Source organism: Colossoma macropomum, unplaced genomic scaffold (genome assembly GCF_904425465.1).
Source record: "Colossoma macropomum unplaced genomic scaffold, Colossoma_macropomum, whole genome shotgun sequence".
NCBI classification, from domain to species: Eukaryota; Metazoa; Chordata; class Actinopteri; order Characiformes; family Serrasalmidae; genus Colossoma; species Colossoma macropomum.
In genome coordinates this window covers 6,851,938-6,876,363 of record NW_023494789.1, presented here as the reverse complement: position 1 = coordinate 6,876,363, position 24,426 = coordinate 6,851,938, and the positions used below count along the sequence as shown (strand labels likewise).

General features: G+C 39.5%; 2 protein-coding genes across 2 annotated transcripts; one reads left to right on the top strand and one right to left on the bottom strand.

Moving 5' to 3' along the window:
• Window positions 1–2,165: 2,165 nt before the first annotated feature.
• On the top strand, window positions 2,166–12,275 carry senp2 (SUMO specific peptidase 2). The gene is made up of 17 exons (XM_036569908.1): window positions 2,166–2,506; window positions 3,105–3,160; window positions 4,754–4,866; window positions 4,964–5,048; window positions 5,149–5,236; window positions 5,558–5,708; window positions 6,532–6,638; window positions 6,837–6,910; window positions 7,034–7,091; window positions 7,204–7,285; window positions 7,409–7,570; window positions 7,688–7,819; window positions 8,432–8,638; window positions 8,900–8,979; window positions 9,084–9,168; window positions 9,592–9,687; window positions 10,512–12,275. Exons 1-17 carry the CDS (start codon window positions 2,328–2,330, stop codon window positions 10,575–10,577), a joined length of 1,821 nt encoding a protein of 606 aa, XP_036425801.1. The 5' UTR covers window positions 2,166–2,327; the 3' UTR covers window positions 10,578–12,275.
• A 2,392-nt stretch (window positions 12,276–14,667) lies between these two features.
• On the bottom strand, window positions 14,668–22,419 carry pjvk (pejvakin). Its single transcript, XM_036569916.1, has 6 exons — window positions 22,059–22,419; window positions 20,280–20,475; window positions 18,510–18,651; window positions 18,317–18,434; window positions 17,920–18,063; window positions 14,668–17,077 (listed from the first exon to the last, which is right to left on the bottom strand). Exons 1-6 carry the CDS (start codon window positions 22,267–22,269, stop codon window positions 16,779–16,781), a joined length of 1,110 nt encoding a protein of 369 aa, XP_036425809.1. The 5' UTR covers window positions 22,270–22,419; the 3' UTR covers window positions 14,668–16,778.
• Between the last annotated feature and the right edge of the window lie 2,007 nt (window positions 22,420–24,426).

The window sequence follows — 24,426 nt, the reverse complement described above, 5'->3', positions numbered from 1 at the left end:
GACCAGATCACATTGAACAATAATATTAATGCCATATCAGGGGAAACAGATTGCAATGAGTAACTACAAACAATGTCCAGTAAAGAATTAAGTGAACCAGAGATTTGGTGAACATACATTACCATTTGCACTTTGAATTACAACATGGAAAAAATATAAATTATTGAATAAATGAAAAAGAAAAAAGGTGCAACACCATATACACATTCAGCAATATAAGAAAATGAACCCATAAATAAATTCATAAATAAATAAAAAACTAAACATTGAGTAAATAAAAAACTAAAAGTGAGTTTTATACATATACATATATACATATATATATATGTACATGTATATATATATATATATGTACGTGTATATATATATATATATATATATATATATACACATATATATATGTACATATATATATATATATATATACACACATATATATATATGTACATATATATATATATATATATATATATATATACAGGCTGCGTAAGAGTCCTTCGTCAATAAGCAAATAAATACATTCTAAAAAACAAAAACAAATTACAAATTTAAAAAGTCACAAAATACTCCTACACACAATAAGAGTCGAGTGTTCATCTTACTAGAATGAACCTGATTTTCTTCAGTTTCTACTTTACACTTAAATCATTAAGATGTACACAAAGTCATTCTGAGCGGTTTGATGTGAAATGCACTGGAGAAGCTTGATTCAAAACCATTCACAGTGGTGGTGATAGGAACCAGATGTCTTAAGAGTTTAATGCCTCCTAAAGCCCCCTCATAGAAAGTTACATGAAACTAGCAACAATTCTCCAAATCCACAGTTTGATTCAGACCTCAGATTTTGAGCCATTGTTTGGTTCATACCTCTTTTTTTTTATAGAGGTGGTGGTGGTGGTGGTGGGGGGGGGCTAGGTTTTATTTAATCACCAACAATTTGGAGCACTAAAAAAGAGGCTCAATAAAGAACATGGTATACAGGTTGCCCTGACTTTAAGTAGAATAGTAATTTCATGATTTACATTCGGACAGTGTTAATTGTGAAATTAGTTTTGTTACATTGGTCACATAATGAGAGCTCAACAGCAGCAGTGACAGCGGGTTGAGTTTGAGTGGGATGGTATCGCTGTTCCATCTTCTGGAACCGCGACACGAGACTATGGACGTTTGTATCGTGGTTTCGGTCTCGGTTTCAGAATCATTACACCCCTGCATGAAATGAGTACAAACCTACTGCCTGATGTCTGAAACACTGTTTTCCTCTGGTTTTGAGATAAAGTTTTGGCCTAACATGCATTTTTTTCAAAACCAATTCATGGCGGAGAGGTACGGTGCTATAGTGCAAAATATATTCCCCAAAGGAAACTTATTTTTTTTATCACAGTTTTACACTACATATAAAAAAGTGTAGGTTCACTGGTCTTTTTGGATAGTTGATAAAATGGATATATTTGCATTGTAGACATCACGACCCCAGATTCCTATCACTATTGTAGAGAAATCAGAGCTGGTGCGTTTCTCTAGAATCAAACCAAAATTCTCTTTCACATCAAACCACTTGGAATGACTTTGTTTACCTCTCAAAGACTGGATTACGCAGTTATTTTGTAAAAAAACAAAACAAAAAAATTGGAATCACCCTTTAAGCTGTATGGAGCCCCTAAGGTGACATAGTGATTTTTTTAAATAAAGCGTTATTAAACAAGGTGTTATTGTATTATATTACTATATTGAAAGTAAAGTTTCTAATAACTCACGGCGTCAATATAGCAATATGTGGGCTCAATTCATTTGTGATCTCAACTCGTGGCCTTAATAAATTCATTTGATACCTCAAAATAGTAACTTGCGGCCTCAATATAGTAACTCGTGGCCTCGATATATCCATTTGCGACCTCAATATATTCCTTTACGACCTCAAAGTACCAACATGCGGCCTCGATATATTAATTTGCGACCTCAAAATAGTAACTTGTGGTCTCAACACAGTAACTTGCCGCCTCAATATAGTGACTCGTGGCCTCGATATATTCCTTTGCGCCCACGCCATATTAAAAAATAGTCACCATGCCACCTTAGGGGCTCCGTAAAGCCGGGCTTTAGTGGTCTCAAAATGTTTCTGTAATCCATTGGTTGCTCTTTGACCGGTGACGTTTGCCGTAGCCGAGCGCGGAGAGGCGGGGATCACGCGCAGATGAGCGAGAATCCACGGGACCGACCGGAGCGTGGCGTTAGCCGTTGTGTTTCAACCTGGCTTGTTGGCAGAAACCAGCACAGTCCTGGCATTACCGAGCGAGCGGGTGTCCTTTTCTTCGTGGTGGTTTGTGATGTATGAATGGATAGTTGACGGGCTGTCGTCGCTCTTCGTGCCTTTTTCTGGAGAGAGTTTGGCGGTGTGGCCTACAGACGGTAACGGAGACGGGAAAGCGCCGCTGCGAACCAGCACTACCGAAACACAGCACCAACAACAGGAGCATTACAGGCCTGCAAAGCGAAACTATCAAAGGTGAGTATCTGCGCCATTTACATCTGCATTAAACAACCTGTCTAACTGTTTTTCTCATTTGTCTTCTAGTTAACACAAACATAAGAGCTCACAGGCAGAAATGTTAGCTAACGTTAACCAGCGCTGGCTAGTTCTACCACGCATGCTAGCTAGGTTAGCAAACACAAGCTAGCCAGCTAACGTCATTTGTCTGTCAGGTTAGCGGGTAGCGCCGGACTGGTTGGCTCATTTTGTCAGGCGTTCATGTAATGAATTGATAATTTCGTGGAAAAGTCGTTTTAAATTCATGAGCTCTTTTTAAATCAGCGGTTAAACAGCCTGGCCAGCTAGCCGGTGAAGCTCAGCAAGCTGCTACAGACAAAAGCTTGTTATGTCAACAGTCGCGGCGTTTCTCACTGACACGAGACCAGACAGTAGTACCGAAGTTACGGTTAGTGTGTTAACTAAGGAAAAGTGAGCTAAACTTATTTAACAGCTACAGCATCCCGAGAATAGTAGCTAAGATACTTCCCCTCAGGGCACATGCAGTTAGATGTGTTGAATAAGTTTATCTGCTGTTATGAGCTGAAGGTGTGATGACTTGTCCTATCTTATGCAGTGTTCACTCTCCTGATGGCGTGTCTGAGCACCTGGAGATCAAAAGACCAAGACGAGGTACCTAGATACCCATTCATCACCCAAACTGCTGCACATCTTTTCACTCTCCACTTCACTTCGTTGTTTTTTTAGTGCAGGTTCTGCTAATCCAGTCCTAGGGGACCCTCAGCCAGTCCACATCATAGCTTTCGACTGCTAGAACACTGGCTGTTCTGAAATCCTTCCCTATTTGCACGCTGAGTGTTTTTCTTTTTCATATCTAAACCATGTTATGGGCATCTAGAGTGATTTTAAAGGCACTACACTGCATACATAATTTCTAATGAACCCTGATGGTCGCTGCATCGGCTGAATGTATACCAAAGTGTGTACCAAAGTCCACTGAGCTGTTGAAAGCTTATCTTGGCAGACTCCCTCTCCCTGGCAAAACGCTGTGAAAAACAGTATGTAGGTACAGGTCAAACCAAAGACCCTAACATATTTACTGGCTGCTGCTCATGAAAGAGCAAACACACTGGTAACTGTAGGATTATGCAGTGTAGAGGTCTGCACAGGCATGAAATTGAAGTCCGAACCTGACCTGTACCCTTGACTTTGAGACTTGAGCAGACCCTGCTGAACCTGACCCAAACCCACTTACAGCATGTAGAAGGATTATTGGAGGCACGGTTTTATAGTGCCTAGAGCTGAATGGTTTTGAGAAAATGTCTAATTACGATTTTTTGGTGAATTACAATTACATTTTGATTGTTTTATAAATTAAGGTCTGGATTAATTTGCTGTCATTAGTGCTGCTACTTTCAGGAATGCTTAGCACACTCTGGGCTAACTTTACAAGCAAGGGGAAAGATTTGCTGAGACCTTTCCACCAACACAATCACATCTCTTTCATCTTCTATAGTGTGACTGCGACTGATGTATCTTGAACGTCATCCCTGGTTTTATTTAGGGGCATGTTTACCCATTACTGCAACTCTGGAGATATTCCGAACGCAGCTATGAACTGTAGTATTTCAAAAGGGAGAGAGAAAATACATGTGAGTGCATGAAATTTACACATTGTTTCAGATAAAAATAAATGTACTATATAAAAATTCAGTAACTGGAAAACAAAGAAATGAGTTGGACCCAAGCCCTGTATTGTACATGAAAAATTGGCCTAGTATTCTAATGGGCCCCATCAGGCTTGGTTCAGGTAGCAGACCTGTACTGTACCAGAATTATATGTAGCCTTATCAAGTTTAGTACCTTTTTCCCTGCACTTTTCAGAAAGGTACATCCATGTCTATGGCTGTGAATCGGTAACCAACTTCAGGCTCACTCAAGCAACGGATGTTGGTTTGTTTGCGCAGCTGTTGAATACTGATGATTGATGATAGGAAGGTGTTTAATTTATTGATTCATTTAGTTTTACTATTATTTAGCAAACAGTAAGCAAGTAGTCAACCCCTATATAGCAAAATACTAATGAGGTAGGGATCCATTTCGGTCAAAGCCACTGGTTATCTGATTTGTTTGTGTCAAGAAATGGGACAAACAAAATATGGGCTGGTTGAGTTCCATAGGACTGGATTGAGAAACAAGTGCAAGTTGCAGCCCATTTTAAAAGAATTGTTAATTATGGTTCCTGATTAATGTGTTTCTCTGCAGATGTGATTGTCCAAGTGGTCAAGAAGACTTTTGCAGGGATTGCTGGGTTGCTTCGGCTGCGACAGCACAAGAAGTGCCATTATGCAAACGACAAGGAGCATAGAGGAACACAGGTTCTGCACCTTAAAGCTTAGTAGAGCCTGTCAAAAAATATTACATTTCAGCATAAGAACTATATTTCTTATGTTGTACTTTGCACCCTTAACACAGGTTGGACATATTGCTCTTATGGGAATTGATGAAATTCACAGCAACAGCCTAAATAAATGGATGATCACTGGTGATGCTAAAATGGGTAAGTGCCATTTTATGGCCGCATTTATTTTTTCTGCTGGTTAAGCTGGTGAATAGAGAAGGGTACTCAGTGATTTGTCTTTTTATGTCTACCTCATCAGAAAAACAGAAAGAAATGGGGTTTACCTGTAAAGAGAGGACTGTGTCAAACTTTTACCAGAATGCACAGGCCAGCATAAAGAAACCTGAGTGAGTACTGATAATATTTTCACAAATATATTAACCCTTGGGTGGTGTTGGTGTCTTGCATTACTGTGGTATTTTCAGTGTTTAACAAAAAAAAAAATAAATGTGATTTATTATTTCAACCTCAGATTCCTTGGCCATTTTTCCATAAATTTTTATGGCCGTTGATTTAAAAACAATTTAGTGATTGGTCCACCAGACCAACTGAGTAACAAATACACCACACAAGGGTTAAGGCCAGGGAACATGTAATTGTGTTACCATAGAATCCTGAACAAATAAACTGAGACACTATGATGATTTGACCTTCCTCTTGTAAATCAGTGGAGCAATCCTGTATATGGGAAATCAAGACAAACAAAGAGAACGGCCACACAGGAGGCCACTGCACCTGCTGCCTTCTCGTACTGGACTGGGACTGCCTGAAATGGAGCCCCCCAGCCGCACTCACAAGCCCTGCCTTGCAGTGGAGGAGGTAGGAGACACACAGCACCTGGCACCTAGGTGACTGATGTCTCATTTTCATCTGAAGGGAATGCTTTGGTTTAAAAAAAAAATAAAAAAAGAGAGGAATTTACTACATTTTTCACTTACCCCAAATGTTTTTGTTTGATTAACCTAAAGTTTAGCACTTGAACTATGAGGCTAATGTTGCTAACAAACACTAGAAGTCAGTCACCCAAATCTTTTCTGTAAAAAAAAAAAATTTCCAAAGCTTCTGTCAAACTACATCCGGGGTTTTATATATGTGCGTGTGTTGAATTCCACCTCAGCTTTGTGTGCATGACATCACGCGGTCTGCTTTACAATGTAATCTAGCATCCTTTTGTCTACATGATGTCTGTGCACCTGAAGAGGAGTTGTTTTTTGTGGGGCTGGTGAAATTCAACTCAGTGAAATAGCTGTCTGCAGTTACATGGAGACATTTTGTTAATTTTTAGTTGACACTAATTCATTCTGTCCTCTCAACCAGAATCAAGTCTGCGTGACCAGGGGGGTATTTAACAGAGCAGGATTCCCCAGTAAGCTAGATAACTTAAGCACAAAGATGAGGACTGTACAGTAGGAATGTCCCTCAGCTCTTTTCCTATTAGACAGGCTTGACTTCGGCCTATCCCTTTGCTGCTGTACCTCTGTGAATTTCCCCGTTGTGGGACTAATAAAGGATTATCTTATCGTATCTGGCTAAACTTAGAATTCCTGCTTTGTGGAACACCCTCTGGATTACACAATGGTGATTTTTTGCTTAACTTTTCTTTTAAGTACTAACAGGTGTTTTGGCTTGTCTTGTAATTAAGGCACTGAAGGAAAGTGACAGAGAACACTACAGGAAGCTGGTAGAGATGGTCTCGGAAAAATACTCAAAGAATAAACCACTACCATTTGGACGGGTGAAACCGCCAAAGTAGGAACATTCAATAATGTGCTTTTCTTTTATATTGTGTGTCTCTGTTTTTGCAAAGGTTGTGCTTCCTAAAGATACAAATGTTATTCTTTTTATTAGCTAATTGTATTTGAAACATTAGCACTTCTGAGTGTACATAGTTATTTGTAAGCTAAAGACTGAAGACACTGATAGTCATTTATTTTTTTATTCTTTTAGCACATCTTTTTCCTTGGATGGTCATAAGTCCTGTAACCATACTGCTGAGATCAGTAAACCTGCTCCAATCAGAGGTGAGCTCAGCTGTGACTGTTGTTTTCTTGCTCTTTCTCACACACACACACACACACAGCCTATTTAGTGATACCTGAGAGTTGGCTCAAATTGCCTTTAAAATGGTTTCTTTTCCTCTATAGTCAATCCCAGTGTGTCAGTATGGAGGGGTTCAACTTCAGTAAATTGCACAAAGGATAGGTAATTTGATAAAATTTTTCATGCTGTCTCCATAAGCCTTCTTCCATTTTTGTGGTTCTTCTCCAATCTAATTTCTTCTAATATGTGCTATACGGTTAACCTTCTGTTGCAGGTTGGTTGATGCTGCTTGCAGTGCGCCAGTCAGTGGTGTCAGAGACAAGAAACCAGATGATCTATCTTCCAAGAAAACAGTGGTAAGGAATGTTGCACTCTAATACTACACTGCAAACTTTAGACTTCGTTGGAAATTTCCACACAGAGTGCTTTACATTGACACATCTGTACCTCTTTGACTTTGTTTCTCTCTCTGTCTCCAGCCAGTAGATGTGGATCTGTCTGTAGAGGTAGAGACCCGGCTGAATCTGAAGGAGAGAGAGACAGTTGCAGTTGCAGTGTCCCAGACAGCTGCGCAAACACAACATGAACCCATCCTTGACACAGGGAGGCGCTGTGAGGAGGAGTTCCCCAGACTAACTAAGGTTAACTAAACTAAACTACTGTGCTTTCTAATTATTTGATGGTTGTGAGCCCTTCTATTTTGGGCTTTACATTTGGGTAAATAATCACTACCATATCATGTGTCTCATGTATTTCAGGAGATGCAGCACGAGGTGAGCGCTGCTCTTGCGCAGAGGGATCCGAACCTGGTCTTGAGTAGCGCTTTCAAACTGCGTATCACACAGCGAGATCTGGCAACACTACAGGAGGGCAGCTGGCTCAATGATGAGGTACCATATACAAGTATAGTCCTGATGTAATGCAGATGTGCTCTAATCTGGACTTTGAATCTGAATCTGGTTCTGACTTTGATAGTCGTCACACCTGAATTTCGAAGAAGTTGAAAACTAGTACCTGTTGTGCAGTTTAAGTATGATATCTCTGATCTAATATTTTAAGATTTGCCTTCCAAATCTTTTTGAATTTCGAGTTTCCACAAGAGTTAATCAAGAGGGATGCGTGGATATGGAAATTGTGGGCTGATGCCAATATATATTTTGCTTGAGTATCTGCCAATGCTGATACATAAGCATTTATAAAGTGTAGAAATTGAATTAAGATTTTGTTTTGTGTGTGTGTGTATAAATCTAGTGCACATTCCTAATATGCAGGTTTACGTTCTTTAGACTTACATGCTTACTATTTCTTGAAATAGTTTAGTCATATTAACAGACATTAAGAAAAATGTTCTCCTTATTCTATAAAGTTAGTGTTTCAGAAATACATGGCAGCGATGTATAATGTGGAGCAGTTATCTCCACTGCACAGGTTCACTTGTAATCATTCTTTGCTTGAGTTGTGAAGGAAGACATCAAATTGTCCCCCTTCTTTCCCGCTGTAAGGTGATAAATTTCTACCTAAACCTGGTGATGGCACGCAGTGAGCAGGATGCAGTTGGTATAAAGGTGTACTGCTTCAGCACGTTCTTCTTCCCCAAGCTTCATGGGGGCGGCCATGCTGCTGTCCGCCGGTGGACCAAAGCTGTTGACCTCTTTCTGCATGACATTATCCTCATACCTCTCCACCTAGGCGTCCACTGGTCTCTTGTAGTAAGTCAACTATAACATCACTGGCTTGTACTGTAAACACTCTGTATTAACAGCTTGTTTTGTTTTGTTAAAATTTTGCATTTGCATGAAAACCAGTGTCTGTGTTTTGAGTGTGTGAAATGTACATACTGATTTTGAATGTAGCACAAATGAGACTCCTACTAGATTTTGACTATTTCTGTCTTGATATAATCTGTTTAAGAAGCACTGAGTGGTGTAGGTTTGACACTAAAAGCTTCTGGTTCTTTCTCTCTCCTGTAGGCTGTTGACTTCAGAACTAAATCTGTGAGGTCATATGACTCCATGGGCCAACGGCATGATGACATCTGCAACCTGATCCTGTGAGTGGTTCGGCTGTGCTTCTACAGGAACAAACAGTCCATCATTCTGGCAGAGGTTACTGGAGTCACACACCATGCTAACTGTTTGCTTTACTCTTTCGTAGGATGTATCTGAAAGAGGAGTACAAGGTCAAGAAAGGCAAAGACCTGGAAGTCTTAAAGTGGACAGTGACCAGCATGCGTGCCACTGTAAGCTTGAGCACAAACATGGATCGAGTGACTTTGAGAATTTTCTTATTAGTAAAAAGGTGCAACACTCACTCTGTCCAAAGCAATAGGGTAATTTTATTTGGTTAAAACCAAATATGGCGTTTCAGCCAATGTGACCTAATGAATGCATGTGGGGCCGAAATGTCATGTTATTAAACCAGACTTTTTTGCTGAGGATAGTGATCAATCCAACCAGTATTGTTCCACAGTATTGCACCTTTTTTTACTGGTAACTTTTTTACATTTTGGTAGCAACTCATCTGTAGTAGGCGGAAGCACCTCTTCGCCTTCTTTTGAGAATTTTCTTAACGTAATTTTGAAATAGGTGCCTGTGTTACGCTGCATCATGCAGTCCTTGCTGATATGGAATGGTAATTATGAACAAAAAAAATAAATTTTTAGGAGGTTCCTCAGCAGAAGAATGGGAGCGACTGTGGTGTGTTCGTATGCAAGTATGCTGACTACATCGCCCGTGGACATCCCTTTACCTTCAGACAGGTAACACACACGCAGCAGAGAGTAACTTTAACTATAAAATACAGTGTTCAGCAGCATGGCCACAGTTTTCGACATGAGCACCGTTATAGCACAGTGAATTTAACAAGCCCAATAACAAACACACATTGTTTAATGGCTGATGATAGAGATGGAGGTGAGACAGCGGGATCACATTAGAACTTCACTTTGGTTGACTATATTGTAAAAAAATGAGCATCTCTGAAGGTCATGGGTTCTAATCCTAGGACTGGCTAGATAATCTTGGTTGTGCCCTTGGGCAAGGCCCCCCAATGCTCCAGACAGCGCTACTCTGCTTGTAATGCTGTGATGCTCTGAGACTGGGCCTAGTTAGACAGCGAAACTACATTTCGCATGTAGATTCAGTGAAGTACAACATAACAAATATTACTTATAAATACAGTCCGTTTCTGTGATAAATGTTTCTAAAATTCTGCCCACAAATTCTTCATTTTGCCCACAGGCTTCATTGGTCAGTTCATTTTTTTTTTTTTGTCTGTTTATGCCTGGTTGGTGGGCTAAATTGCTGTAAGCTGAATAGGCGGATACATGTAAATGCGCTGGTGACATTACAAAAACAATTCATTTGAAAGGGCTTTTTTGGGGCTTTATAGGACTGTGGAGTAATTTGTATATTTTGAAGCTTTAACATTGTTTACATACTACCTCAGTGTTTACATACAGTTCTCTGTTTTTAAAAGGAAATTGAGATTTTCTTTTTTCATAATATGGTTACTTTAATAGTTCATTCTGGTTTATACTACATATTCTTTATCTCTGAATATCATATCTCTGATTCTCTGTAGTGTCACATGCCGTATTTCCGCAAGGCGATGATCTGGGAGATTCTGAAGCAGAAACTGCTGCAGTAGGAGTGTGACAAACAGGCTGAACTTGACCAAAGCCCAGGACCACAAGACGTTCATCCTCCACGTTTATCTACAGAGATTTAGAACAGATGTTTGCTTCCGTTCTAGTATGTGTCTCTTGTCGTACTCTTTCCAATCAGCCTGATGACACACAGTGATGTTTGGTGTTGTCTTCTTTTTTGTCACTGGCATCTGTTGGCAGAGAGTGCTGATAGATTAGATCAGACAGTACGGCACTGGACTGGAACATGTAGAGGCAAAATCAGTGGAGTTTTTAGGCAGCTTTGATGATAAAGCACCTCGTCATTCCTAGACTTGTCCCCCCTCAGGATTAGCCTGTGTAGTTGCAGGGCCATTTCCGATTGGCTCTCTTGATTCTAGGAGAGCTAATGTTAGAGGATTTGAATGCAGTGTTGAGTGCAAGATGATCTTTTTAGCATTTGTATGGGGAGACAGAATTCGCACAGTTCTTTTTCCAGTATGACTGGCCGTGTAGACTGAACGTAATGGATGTACAGTATCTTTACACACTGGCTGCCATGTCTGAGTGAGAAAAAAGTGAACTATTTATTGCTACAGGAGTGAGTGAGTCTTAATTCAGCTGGATGTGAAACATACTTTGGACTGTTAATCGCAGACAGCAATCGTAAGCAATGGCAGAAGTGAATGTATATGAGAACTATGGTACTTGAGCTGCGTATTGCAGTGAAAGCAACAGTATTTATTCAGCGGACTGGTTTTGTCCTCACGTGTAAATACATAGACCCAGCCCCAAGTGCCTTCATACAACCTTTTGTTCTTCTTTTTACTCTTCAGTACTAATTAGAACAGTTTGAAACACTGCTTAAATTGAACTGGAGACGTTGTGTGCATGTTTGCCTGAACTGAGGTATTAACTGAGGTACACAGGTCTGTATTACATTATAGGTTTGTATGATAAGTGTGATGATAAAGGAGAGGGATTCTTACATCTTTCATCTGAAGTCCTCTTTGATTACAACATGCTGTATGCATACTACAAGATACAAGTGTTTTTTTTTGTTTGTTTGTTTTTTTTTAACTGGACTGAAAGCTACAAACAGTAACTCGCGCCAAATGGTCATTTTACTGCCTTTCGTATGTGCTCTTTTGGTAGCACACGGGCAAGAAAAGACCTTTTTAAAAGGAGCAGAAAGTAGCATTTTCATCTTTTGCCTGTCATTTGCATTAGTGCAGCATATTTTTGGCTTGTCATTCATTCTGTGGCTGGTTGCTGAAATATTTAGCAGCCTACATGTAGGATTAAGGTCAGAAATTCACTCAACCACCCTTAAACCTTCAGTTATCACCAGAATTTAACATTCCATACCTGTTACTTTTGTGTAATGTGCATAGTTCCTAATGTTTCATCAGCTTTTAATGAAAAATTCTCTTTCTTGCTCCTTCCATTGGAATTGTAAACTGAAGTCAGTGAAAGCTCATTATTTATACAAGTTACTCTTCTAGATTTGGATGAGCTTGAGTATTGCATTATTATCTAAACCTGTTCATATTTTGTGATTATTTGTGAGAGTGAGGAGATTGAGAGTATGAGCATAAGTTGAAGTGTGTGTTACTACAGACAACTAAAGAGATTTTGATGCCTACTGTATATGCGCTGACATTTGTCTTTCATGCAGATTGTTGGTTATTTTTTTAAGTAATAAAGAACAGAGGAAAATATTTCTGCCTTGTCTTTTGATGTGGTTCAAATTTACAACCTGCTATGAGCTCAGTTACTTGATATTGTTGAGGCAGTGTTGGGCAATATAATATTTGTTACTGTGATAGTCACGATCATATTGTTTGTTTGTTGGGAAAATGTAGTATTTTTTAGTACTTAAGTATTGTAATTTTTTTTTTGTTTTTTTTTTTTAACTGTATCATCCACCTGTACTTGCTGCTTTCCACTGATTTTAAAAAAAAATCTGCATAACTAAATGGTTAAGATGTAAACAGTCATTCAGAAGTTTTTTTCATGAAAAGCTGTAAGAATTGTTCACAATGATTGTTATAAGGACTAGACATCCAAAGCATTTAACTCCTCTAAAGCCTAGCTCACCAAAAGCTATTGCATAAAATGGTACATTGCAGACAATAATTGAGATGTTTTGCGATGGATTTAAGGTCAATTTGTGATTTAAAACGTAAATTTTCAAGTGCATTTCATGGTAGAGAGACACGTGCATGTTGTATGGCAAAAATAGTCCCAAAATAAAAGGTTTTAATTTACCACTGTTACTGTGTAGCAGTAAGTATCAGAACCATTTCATGTTAAACCACTCTGAATGCGTTTACACCAAGACCACTAAATTTAAAATTTTGAAAAATCAGTGGAATTCCCCTTTAATGCAAAGGAAACATTAGATGTAATGACCATCTTGCACCACCAGGTGGTGGTGTCATATTTTGCTCATAAATGTAGTAGCAGCAGAGATGCGTACAGTCTCTGAAAATAACCTAACTTCCTTGGGGAGGATTTTCACGAAAAAAGAAATTTGCAGTTGTCTCAATAACTTGAAATCAGCGTCCTCAAGTCTTGAGTTAAGAAATGAGCACAGTTTCAGCCTCAGTTATGTCAAGCCCAAGTGTTGCAGTGTGCTTTGTGTAGATAAGAGTACAACAAAGTGTCAATCACAGTAATGATGTCATGTAAGTCAGTATCGCACCATCAACCCAATGTTTTATTAGAATTAAAAAAACAACAATAAACAGCTCCATAAAGTATGACACAATACATAACTTCTCCCAATCAAACAGTAAACAAAACCTCAAATTTCAGGCTGCACACTCAAGTGTTCTGTTCAAGAAGGGGGAGTAGCCAGTTTCGATGCTCATGCTGGTAACTCTGCCCTGTTCCTGAGCAAAGTAAGCCTTCGCTGCTCGGCCTACATTGGCCTGAATTGCCCATGGAAACAAAAACACAGCCTAGTTCTCACCTGAGAAAGGACAGAACCCACTTCCTCCACTGCCCTCACATGATCCACTGCGTAATTTATTAATAACCCTCAATTATTCAAGTACTTTGTGTGTGGAAAAGTCAGCAGCTGGTGCTCATGTGAGGGTAAGAGGATCTGCTCAGGCTGTACGCCCACTGTCCTTCACGTGATATCTTGGTGACAAAATATTTCCAACTCCTATTCAGAGAAAGATGTGAAGCCTGTCTCACGAAGCAGGTTCAGCTTAGACAGGGTTCCTGACCAAGCTTCCGCTTCACACAACCAAAATAAGGGAAATGCAGTCAACGGCTTTATCTGTTAGCTCAAGACTAGATACCCAAGCTATGATCGGCCTAATCACTGTACGCATACAGGTTGAATGTGATGTTTATGATGAATCACATGAAAGGAGGAGGAATCGAGTGGCTTAGTTTTCAAAGGAAGAAGAAATCTACATAAATACCCTACATGGCCAAAAGTATGTGGACAGCACTTATTATTACTGAGCTCAGGTGTTTTCAGATCTTGTTAGATCAACCCTAGTCAACTGTAAGTGCTATTAGCCATAGAGCTGTAGACCAGACAAACACCAAGTGCATACTGTGTGAAAATTGCCTATACTCTGTTGCATCACTCACTACAGCGCTCCAAACTGCCTCTGACAGCAACCTCAGCACAAGAACTGTACATCAGGAGCTTTGTGAAATGGGTTTTCTGGGTTGAGCAGCTGCACACAAGCCTATGATCACGTGCAAAACCAAGTATCAGCTGGAGTGGTGTGATGAATGCTTCATTATTTGACAGTCTGATGGATGAATCTGGATTTGGCAGATGTTAGGAGAATGCTACCGGAATGCACAGTGACAACAGTAAAGTTTGGTGGAGGAGGGATAATGGTCCAGGGCTGTTTTTCAGGGCCTGGACTCCCTCAGTTACAGTAAAGGGTAATGTTAATGCTACAGCATACAAAGATATTTTCGACCAGTATATCCTTCCAAATGTGTGGCAACTGTTTGAGGAAGGCCCTTTCCTGTCCCGGGGTGGGGGGGTGGGAGGCCATTCCATATTAATGCCCATGGTTTTGGAATGGGATGTCCAACAAGCTCATATGAGTGTGATGGTCAGGTGTCCACAGACTTTTGGCTATATAGTGTATGTAGGAAGTAAAGCATGTTTACCAGTAAAAAAGAAAACCCGTCACCACTGCCACTGCGTTAGTGCTTAGTCTAATTTACTATATATTACGATCAGAAATGCCAACTGCCGAGAGCAGTTAGACATGGTAATGTATCCTGGTAAAAAGTGATCCACCATCATGAGATAGAAAATCCAGGGTTAGGTCAGAATACATTTAAAGTTAGCTGGCTAAGCAAGAAACCCTGCTTTGTGAGAGAGGCCCACATTGCAACTGATGTGTAAACAAAATGATGAGCACCACAGTACTTTTCACAACTTCATCAACAAACGGTTTAAAAAGTGTCGTAATTTTTCTTGTTATTCCAGAACACTGAGTTCCCTTTAACAATGGCAGTTATTTGCATAGGATTGGTTGAAATCTCTGAGACTTGATTGTCAGACAGGTTAAGCCTAGGTTTAAACTTAATAGTGAATCTGCCTCAAAACAAATCCTTTCCGTTCTGTTCAGTTCAGTTCTATGTCCATTACGTTTGTAAAAGTCTGACAGTAAATACTGCCATTTTCAGTTACTCTCTTGTTGCATCTCATTGAACCAATCAGTTCCACATCCATAATAAAACACTCAGGCTCACTGGTCACTTTATTAGAAAGCTTTACTTTGTAGGTCCACATTGCTGGTGTACAGTTGCAGACTGTAGCCATTCTGTTCCCACGCTCAATTTGTGTTAAGGATCCTCTAGACTAGGAGTATTCAACTCAAACCTGGAAAGGTCCAGTTGCATCAAGTTTCTTGCTAACAAAGGTCCAGATAAACAAACACAAGTTAGTGCCGATGACAATTACCTTTAAATACTTAACTATTAATGATTAGTCCAGGCAACTAATACAATCAAATAAGAAACATCAAATATATTTCTACACATTTTTGATGTTGTAGTTTGAATGTATTTTTGGAATCTAATAGGCATTTTAAAGTGGTATGGCCACTGGCTTGTTTTTAAGTAAATAAATAGATAAATAAGTAACTGGAAAAAACACTTTAAAGTATCTTGTCTTTCCATAAAGTAAAGTAAATTAAATTAATAAAAAAATAAGTTGAAATATTATGGTCTTAATAAACATTTCACGCTCTTGCGCTGTCAGAGAATGGACGAGCTCCCTGGCGGACTTTTCATGCTGAGCTTTGCATTTATTTCATTTGTCCTCAGAACAGGATTTTGTTGGTAGGTTAATTTGAACTGATTTGTTTCGGAGTGGCGCTGATGCTTAACGTTTTTGCTTGTGACTCCGAACAGATGAGGCACATCTGTATTGAACTTGAAAAGGGGACCGGAAATAATAATTAAAATTAAAAATCTATGGAAATATGTTAATTATTTGCTTTCTGACCTGATATCCAGCCCTGTAGGCACTGTTCTGATGAGCTGCCTTTGAATAAATCATTTCTTTAAATGTGTGCGACTGAATAAACTGGACCACAGTACTGCTACAGAAGCTGCGCTGCTTCATCTTCATGAATGTAGCTGAAATATGACCATTTCTTACATATTTTAATCAGCTTTGCTATAGAATTGTTTTTATACTTTGCTGGTTTTATAGCAAAGCCTAAAATACTTGACTGACATCTGAACTTCTTTCCACCAGTTAAAGACCCCTGCCCTAGGGTCAATTTCTGACCACAGAGGTGTTCTTAGATGGATAATTTTGGGTGGTGGACCACTCTTATGACACTGACAGGCATACAGTGTGTATGGCACTCGTATGTCAGTGTCAGTGTCACTGCTGTGCTGAGAATGAACCACCATCCAAACAATATCTGGACAGCAGTGGTCCTGTGGTCAGAGAGGGACCAATAATGAATGTCTGTAATTGTACACCTTTACAGTAGGCCTATAAAGTAGTGAGTGAGTGTTCATATACAAAGTCAGTGTTTACAACAAAGTGGACTATTTACTGGAAACAGATTAGGCCTAGCCCTAGACGTGTTCTGAATTTCCCCCCTAGACCCAAAGATTTGCCAAGGATCTTGCAATTTAGTCCCAGACTAGGCTTAAGCAGTATCCACAGCACCAGCACTAATCTCACTAACCCGATGTGGTCTGTCTGTTCCTCACCGCAAGCTTTTGTGCCACAGGTCGAAGCAAGGGACAGCATGCAGCCGGACGTATTTTTGGCCGCCAGAGGAACACTCCAGGCAGCCGTAGACAGTCTCTCGGCGCTGGTGCCCCATGCCGCAAAGGGCGCAGGGGCCTTTAGGGATGTTGTGGTTGAGCAGGTTGACTCGTGTATGTTTGTCCTCCCGAAGGTAAGAGGTGGACAGGTCAGTCATGCTGGCGGCCTTCTCATAGTAGTCTGCCACATCGTCCATATACATGTCGGAGTGGGTGAGCTCTTCAAATGTTCTGTCATCTATGAAGTAGGGAAGAAAGTGAAGGATGGTTTAAGTGAATGGGTACTGAAAAATGGGTGCTGACCAGCAAGAATTCCATGGTGGTTAGGACCCCCACAGGAACACCACAGAGCAGGTATTATTTGGGTGGTGGATCATTCTCAGCACTGCAGTAACACTGACATGGTGATAATGTGTTGGTGTTTGTTGCGCTGGTACGAGTGGATCAGATACAGCAGTGCTGCTGGAGTTTTTAAACACTGTGTCCACTCACTGTCCACTCTATTAGACACTCCTACCTTGTCAGTCCAGCTTGTAGATGTAAAGTCAGAGACGATAGCTCATCTGCTGCTGCACAGTTTGTGTTGGTCATCCTCTAGTCCTTCATCAGTGGTCACAGGACACTGCCCACAGGATGCTGTTGGCTGGATATTTTTGGTTGGTGGACTATTCTCAGTCCAGCAGTGTCACTGAAGTGTTTAAAATTTCCAGCAGCACTGCTGTGTCTGATCCACTTGTACCAGCACAACACAATAACACGTCACCACCATGTCAGTGTTACTGCAGTACTGAGAATGATCCACCACCCAAATAATACTGATCTGTGGTGGTCCTGTGGGGGTCCTGACCAGTGAAGAACAGGGTAAAAGGGGGCTAACAAAGTATGCAGAGAAACAGATGGACTACAGTCTGTAACTGTAGAACTACAAAGTGCACCTATATAGAAAGTGGAGCTGATAAAATGGACAATGAGCGTAGAAACAAGGAGGTGGTCATAATGTTATGTCTGATCAGTGTAAATATATATATATATATATATATATATATATATATATGTATGTATATATATAGGATATATTACCTGCTCTGAAGGGGTTTCCATAAATGATCCCTGATAGAAACCTTCGCAATCTGCCCACAGAGAACCTGCCAACAAATCCTCCAAGCTGCTCGCGGATCTGTTCCCTCTCAAAGCCGCCCACTGACTCCGGTGCTACACATATATCTGATTAAAGAAGTAAAGGCAGTGATGAGGGCAGTTAGCAGGACGTGCAGGGCAATATATTAATAATAAAACATAAAAGCCATCTATCCATCTCTACACATGCATCCTTCAACTGCACTTTGCATTTATAGAGACTGGAGAAGAGCTGCAGTAGTCTGAAGTCTGAAATACCACCAGTTAAATGAATGATGAGAATACATACATTGTTAGCTGTATTAAGCGAGTGGTAGTATCAGCTTCCAGTGCTACTCACCTAAACGTCCATCAAGTCGCACATAAAGCTCAAATACACTGAAGGCTATGGTGGTGTGGGCTGGAATAACAATGGCTTTATCGCGGCCCTTGGGGTTTCGGCCGTCGTCTATCTGAAACTGTGGGAGACAGGTTTTAGAGATGTGCCTTGCAGGCTGCCATACGTTTATGTTTGTGAGTGTATGTGGCATTACCCTCATGGTAGTCCCACGCATGCCAGCGTGGACAGTGAGGGAACATTGCCGTGTGGTGCGAATACTCTCCATGACGACACACAGCACGGTTCGCCCACTGTCCTTAGACTGACGGATCAGGCAGTGGTCAAGGTCCACTTTCCTAGAGGAAGAGACAAATTGACATAGAGACTGATGTTTACAGAACCTGCAGATTTTATATTTGCATTCTCTTCTGATATTCTTTTATTTAGGATATGACCTACAGTAAAAAATTGAACACCCCTGGCCAAATTACATGTGAAAATAAGGGAACAAACTTAAATAAGGCAGTTTTTATGCGATTTTAGTGCACAATTTCTATTTATTTGCTGAGTTTTACACATTGGAAAAGATAAAACATAAAATGTAAAATGTGCCACTACTTTTGCACAAACAACATTTTTTGTTTTATCTTTTTTGCCCATGTTAAATTTAGCAAACAAACAGTAAGTCTGCATTAAAATGTCAACGCTTAATGTAATTTGACAGGGGCACCAAAGACTGTATGTTCTGATTGGTTGCCCTGTATTGTGCCTCATTCACAAAAGCAGTCTGAAACATTTCAGCATGAATGGGAGGGGCTAAACTGCTGTAGTCTGAATCAGTGAAAAAAAATGTAAATGTGTTGGTTTTTTGTGACATCACAAAAACAATTCAAAAGGCCTGCTTTCTACTGCCTAATTTCCATATATGGACTGTGTGGACGGGGGACCCTTCCCTGTGATAAAGTAATGCATGGCTTCAAGGGGCTTATTGCTTTTATAAAATGGCGGCCAACATAAAATATGATAAAATACACAATTTCACAGAAAATAATTTAAGTTATTATTAATAATAAACAACATAAGCAAGTATTCCACCAAGAAATGTAGTTCCTTTAGAGTGCGGTATTGGTCCCAAGCAACCACTGACTGCTTAATTAGAAGAAGAACTTTTGGACCCCATCACTGTATATTGTGGTCATTTCATGAACTTTTTAACTTTTTGTTGTATAACATTGAACGTATGATAACACAGCACTGTTTAATGCAAATACTTTTTGGTCACCAAATTACCACCATCAGTCTTATAGAACACCAATCCAATGGCCCCCCTCTTCTCACACTGGGGCTGAACCTCAAATAGCTCCCTGCTCCCTTTTATATTGTCATTTTACATGAATCATACAGTAAGTACTTTAATACAAGTCTGTGATGTTAATGATAGGGCTGTTTAGGCTGCTATCTTTTAGCCTGTTAGCTAGCTGACCAGCTTAGTTCTAGTTAAGAAAATAAGCTGCTAGCCCCCCAGTTTAAACAAAAAACAGGTTCTTACTTCATTAATATACTCCATGCAGGCAGCATGAGAGTCAAAGATTATTCCATTAACAGCACAAGGATTTTATGTGATGTGGCGTAGTGATGCAGAGTGTAGTTGCTGTGAGCCGGTATGCGTTTATTTTGTATTTTACAACATGGCTTCGAACGCCGCTCGGTCAATCATGTTTTAGGACCAGAACTATCCATGTAAGAAGATACATTTTGATTGTTTTTATTGTTTTGCTGAATACATTGTTGTTCAATGTTATTTCGCTGTTGTTTTTTCTCTGTAAAGCACAGTGTGTATAAATCTATAACTAAAGTTATAATGGCTGTTTATCAGAACTACCAGCAATAAGTGTTCCCGTCAAATACATGTATATCTAAATAATGAATGTGATTAGGCTTTTTCCTATGGCGCAGTGGCTTTTCCTAATTCAAGTCTTTGTACCTTGAGCTCAGCTCCCTCAGTAAGGTAGGAACCTCCACCTCGTGTTTGGTCACAATCCCAAAGGATGCTTTGACTGCTACAGAGTCTGAACCACTGATGTTGACGCCCACTTCATGAATCAGGTGGTTTCCCAGGCGCCCGTTTAAGGACACATCTGACTTGTCTTCGTAGTTGAGAAGCTGGTAGGAGGACACACCTAACAGCCACAGACAGACTGAGTTACACATCACTCATGATCAGGTAACACATTATTTAAAGGTTACATGTATATTTGCAATATGACAAGATGTTTTATGAAGTAAAGTACATAGAGTGGCGTATATTTATTCTATTTAGAAGCTTTTCATGAAGGATTGTTCTCATGTAACAGAACTTCTAAGGCAGAGGCTAAGTTAAGATTGACAAATATCAGTTCTATGGAAGATTTTGATGCCCTGAAAGTGATTATTTTCATACATATTTTCCTGGTTCTCGTTAGTTTGAGGGGATCTTTCATAGAACTGACACCAACTATGGTGATCTTAACCTGGCCTTAACTAATTATGGCTTAAAGAGGAAAGAGGAATTCTTCTTTTTTATTTCTACATAATTCAGTCTTTGGGATGTAAACAAAGTAATTCAGAGTGGTTTGATATAAAATGGTTCATTGTAGAAGCTGAGATTTCTTTCCAGTGGTGGTGATAGGAAGCAGGGCTCATGACAACACAAATATAGCTGATTTATTTACTATCCAAAATGACCAGTGAACATACATGTCTTTTAAATTTTAAATGTTATGCTGACAACAGTAAAGTAGTGGTAAATCTGACTAGTTTGCCTTACAACCCCCTGCATAAATCTCTATATATACAATATAGTTTACTTCTTAAACATTTGAAAACTGACATATGCTGTTCATAAATACTGAAGTATTGCTTTTTAAATGTATTTAAACGCTTATGCCTGTGTGAAGTCCCAGTGTAGATACTACTATAGGTACTGATGATACTCATTATATACTTGGACCACTTTACCAAATTAGTTATTAGTTATATTATATAACTTTTTTATTTTTTTATTTTTTAAATTTATTTTAAAGTGATGTTTAAAAATTTGAATAATGTTTAAAGAATATTTTTAAGAAAATATTTTATTAAAAAAAATACTTTATTCAAAAAATGCTGTGTCATGTTTTCATGTCACTACAGAAACACAGAGTTTTAGTCTATAGGCGGAGCCTTATTTTAGCCACACCCATGCACTTTAGAGTGGAAGTGAGACTGCATCTCTGTCTCTCATGGCTACATGATGAGCCATTAAATCCCATTGTTTTGAAGTAAATGTGTCCCAAAGTCTGAAAATCAGTGTGTGACATTAAGAATGGTCACTATTTTCTGTAATTTTGAGTTTTAATGAAAAAATCTATTTAAAGCTGAGATCTGCTCATAATGAGCTAAACTGCAGTTTCACTACAGTAACACTGGGTAAAGTTTTGGTAGTGTTATGGTTGTTTTAGTAGTGACAAAACAAAATTTTCCTAAAATAAACTTAATTAAGGTAATTAAGGGTCACTGAAAGCAAAAGGTGAAGTCAGTGAAAAAAAGTCCAAAATGTGGTTTAAATTCTGACTTTGAACCAGTTTGGGAGAATCGGGAGAATGATCAACCTAGAAAAATATATGTCGACACAATTTATTATGATTGTTATAACATACCATTATATTGCCCAGCCCTAAATACACCTGTTATTTCTTGTACTACATATAATAATAATTTCATTAATAACTTCTCACATTCTTACCTGCAGTAATCTCCTTTTCTCCCACGAGTATGTCTTTCAGTGAGAACGGGGTTGAGGCATATTTGGTTTTCTTCCAGAAATGTCTTCTCCTTTTCCTGGTCACCAGGCTGAGGGGCTGGTATCGGTCAGCCTCACTGAGGCTGGGGACGGGAATCAGCCGCCCGGTGTCCCCAACCTGCTTCACAAAGTTCTTAGTTGCGGCTGCGAACATGCCGAAAGTTCACAGCTAGGTCGGTCAGAGGAACAGGAGTCTTCTCATAACTGCTATGACTCGAGATGGCCTTTGTCTGGACTGCATGGTTGCCTCTTGTGAGCTGAATGAGAGCAGAGAGCGTGCTGAGGCTGTTCAGGCACACGGGTGATAAATAATGAAGAAAGAACAGTAAGCTGATAAGGGTGTCCTCTGTCAAATGTGCCATGTGGTCTCCTGTCGCCTTGTCAACTTTAGATGGCCTGATACCAAAGCCTTACACCATAACTGCATTACCAGATCCATACATACGGTTTGTTGGTATTCATTTGTTGGCAACAGTTCAGGTTACAAATAAAGATCACTGGGCTACTTGCACACTCTACTTTGTAATTACTGGGCTGATTGTCATTATAAAGCAGCCTGCAGTGTTATGACTTGGTTAGGTGCATTCAGGTAGATAATATATTACCACAGTAAACACTTGATCCATGGGGGGCTCTGTGTTCCCTTAGTAGTGGTTAGGTAGGGGTTGAATTCTCCCCTCCCCTTAAATGAAAAGGAACATTACTTCATTGACATTGAACACTAGCTGTGTTCTGTATGCGACCCTGTCAGTCTGCAGTGACAGCAGAGGAGGGTAAAGTTCAGAAACCTCACTGTTTGGCTTTTGTTACATTTAGGGCCTCATATGCCTTCAAAGAGAGGGGGACAATTTTTTATTATCGCCCACCCCTAATTCTTCAGTGATATGAAGCTAAAGTCAGCCATTTACCAGCTTCTTGTTCGAATTTTCCTGTTCCACCTTAAATGAAGCAGCAGTTACATTCTGGCGCTTGAAGCATCAGTACGGCTGGACTATATAAGCTGGAATGGGTAATTTATCTAGCTAGCTACTGAGACATCAGCAAACTACTAGTGATTTTTTGTGCTTGTTATGATGAAAAGGACGATAATACATTGAAATAACATTAAACTAAGATAATACAATTGTTATCGTATTTTTTTATGGAGAAAATTCTCACATCTGTGGGTTTCTTTGGTGACTCGCGCAGCCATCTTGCTGTTTTTTCTTTTTTTTCTCATAACACTCTGTTTGTATCTGAAAAACCTCTGTGTGTATCTGAAAAACCTCTGTTTGGAGAGCTGTATAGCCCTAACACTTCACTCTACCCCTCTATCTCAACAAGAATCGGGACACCCTACCTCTAGACGTTAACATGCAAAACAGAGGGCTAAGGGCTAAGGGGTAGGGGCGAGGGGTGAAATGGGACTGGGACTTAGGATGTCCAGCTACAGAGCAATCGGAGTTGTCCGGGGATCTTCAGGCGAGATCAGTGGACCCCCTTCAGCTTACATTGATACACGTTTGCCTCGGACAACTTACTTCCACGCTGGGTAATTGCAACACATAGCCTTTGGGATAGGGACCCTAGCCTGGACATAGCCTGGACGTCACGCAGTTTAATATGAACAGGTAATCAGCATCTGAGCTGAAAAAACACAAATTAGCAAAACTGAGAAAGAACAACATTAATGTATCTATTACTATTTACAGTTGTATGCAAAAGTTTGGGCACCTCAGACCGAATTATGTTTTGTTGATTTTGTAAGTGAAAATAACACGTCCTCAACAGAGATACCACTTCTGCATATTTTAATAGTGTAATATTGTTAATTTTCTGTGTTTAACATATTAAAAAAATCTGATTTGTGCAAAAGTTATGGCACATTTTAGATTTTCCCAATATGTTAACCTCAGCAAATAAATAGAAACTGTGCACTAAAATTTGTGTTCTCTGTAGAGGATTTTTACTATTTGTACTATTTTGACTAAAACACTACAGTATTTTTCACTAAGAAAATCAACAAAACGTAATGTAACCAGGAGTGTTTACATTTTTTCATACAGTTGTATATTACACACTATTGCACTTGTATTAATAGTTTTTGCTTGGGGCAAAAAATCATACTTAATACTGTTTGAGTTAATCATGCAGGAATATGATAAATACTTCATGAGAAAGCCTTCTGGATGTAAGTGAATTAAATGATAAAGCACATGTGCTTTCCTTCCAGGACATCATCTGTAACATCTGGTCTTCTGATTCTGTATATGGTATGTTAAATTTAGGCTTGCAGCCTGTTAAACAAGCATTCTCTGCAAATGCGGCCACT

What these genes read in the sequence shown, in the direction of transcription:
- pjvk (XM_036569916.1), bottom strand. Translation starts at nt 22,269, where the DNA reads ATGTTCGCAGCCGCAACTAAGAACTTTGTGAAGCAGGTTGGGGACACC. An exon ending in AGAAAAGGAGATTACTGCAG is followed by an intron (nt 20,476 to 22,058) that starts GTAAGAATGTGA and finishes TGTGGCTGTTAG; the next exon opens with GTGTGTCCTCCTACCAGCTT. An exon ending in TGGAAACCCCTTCAGAGCAG is followed by an intron (nt 17,078 to 17,919) that starts GTAATATATCCT and finishes CCTACTTCATAG; the next exon opens with ATGACAGAACATTTGAAGAG.
- senp2 (XM_036569908.1), top strand. Translation starts at nt 2,328, where the DNA reads ATGTATGAATGGATAGTTGACGGGCTGTCGTCGCTCTTCGTGCCTTTT. An exon ending in GATCAAAAGACCAAGACGAG is followed by an intron (nt 3,161 to 4,753) that starts GTACCTAGATAC and finishes GTTTCTCTGCAG; the next exon opens with ATGTGATTGTCCAAGTGGTC. An exon ending in GGACGGGTGAAACCGCCAAA is followed by an intron (nt 6,639 to 6,836) that starts GTAGGAACATTC and finishes TTATTCTTTTAG; the next exon opens with CACATCTTTTTCCTTGGATG.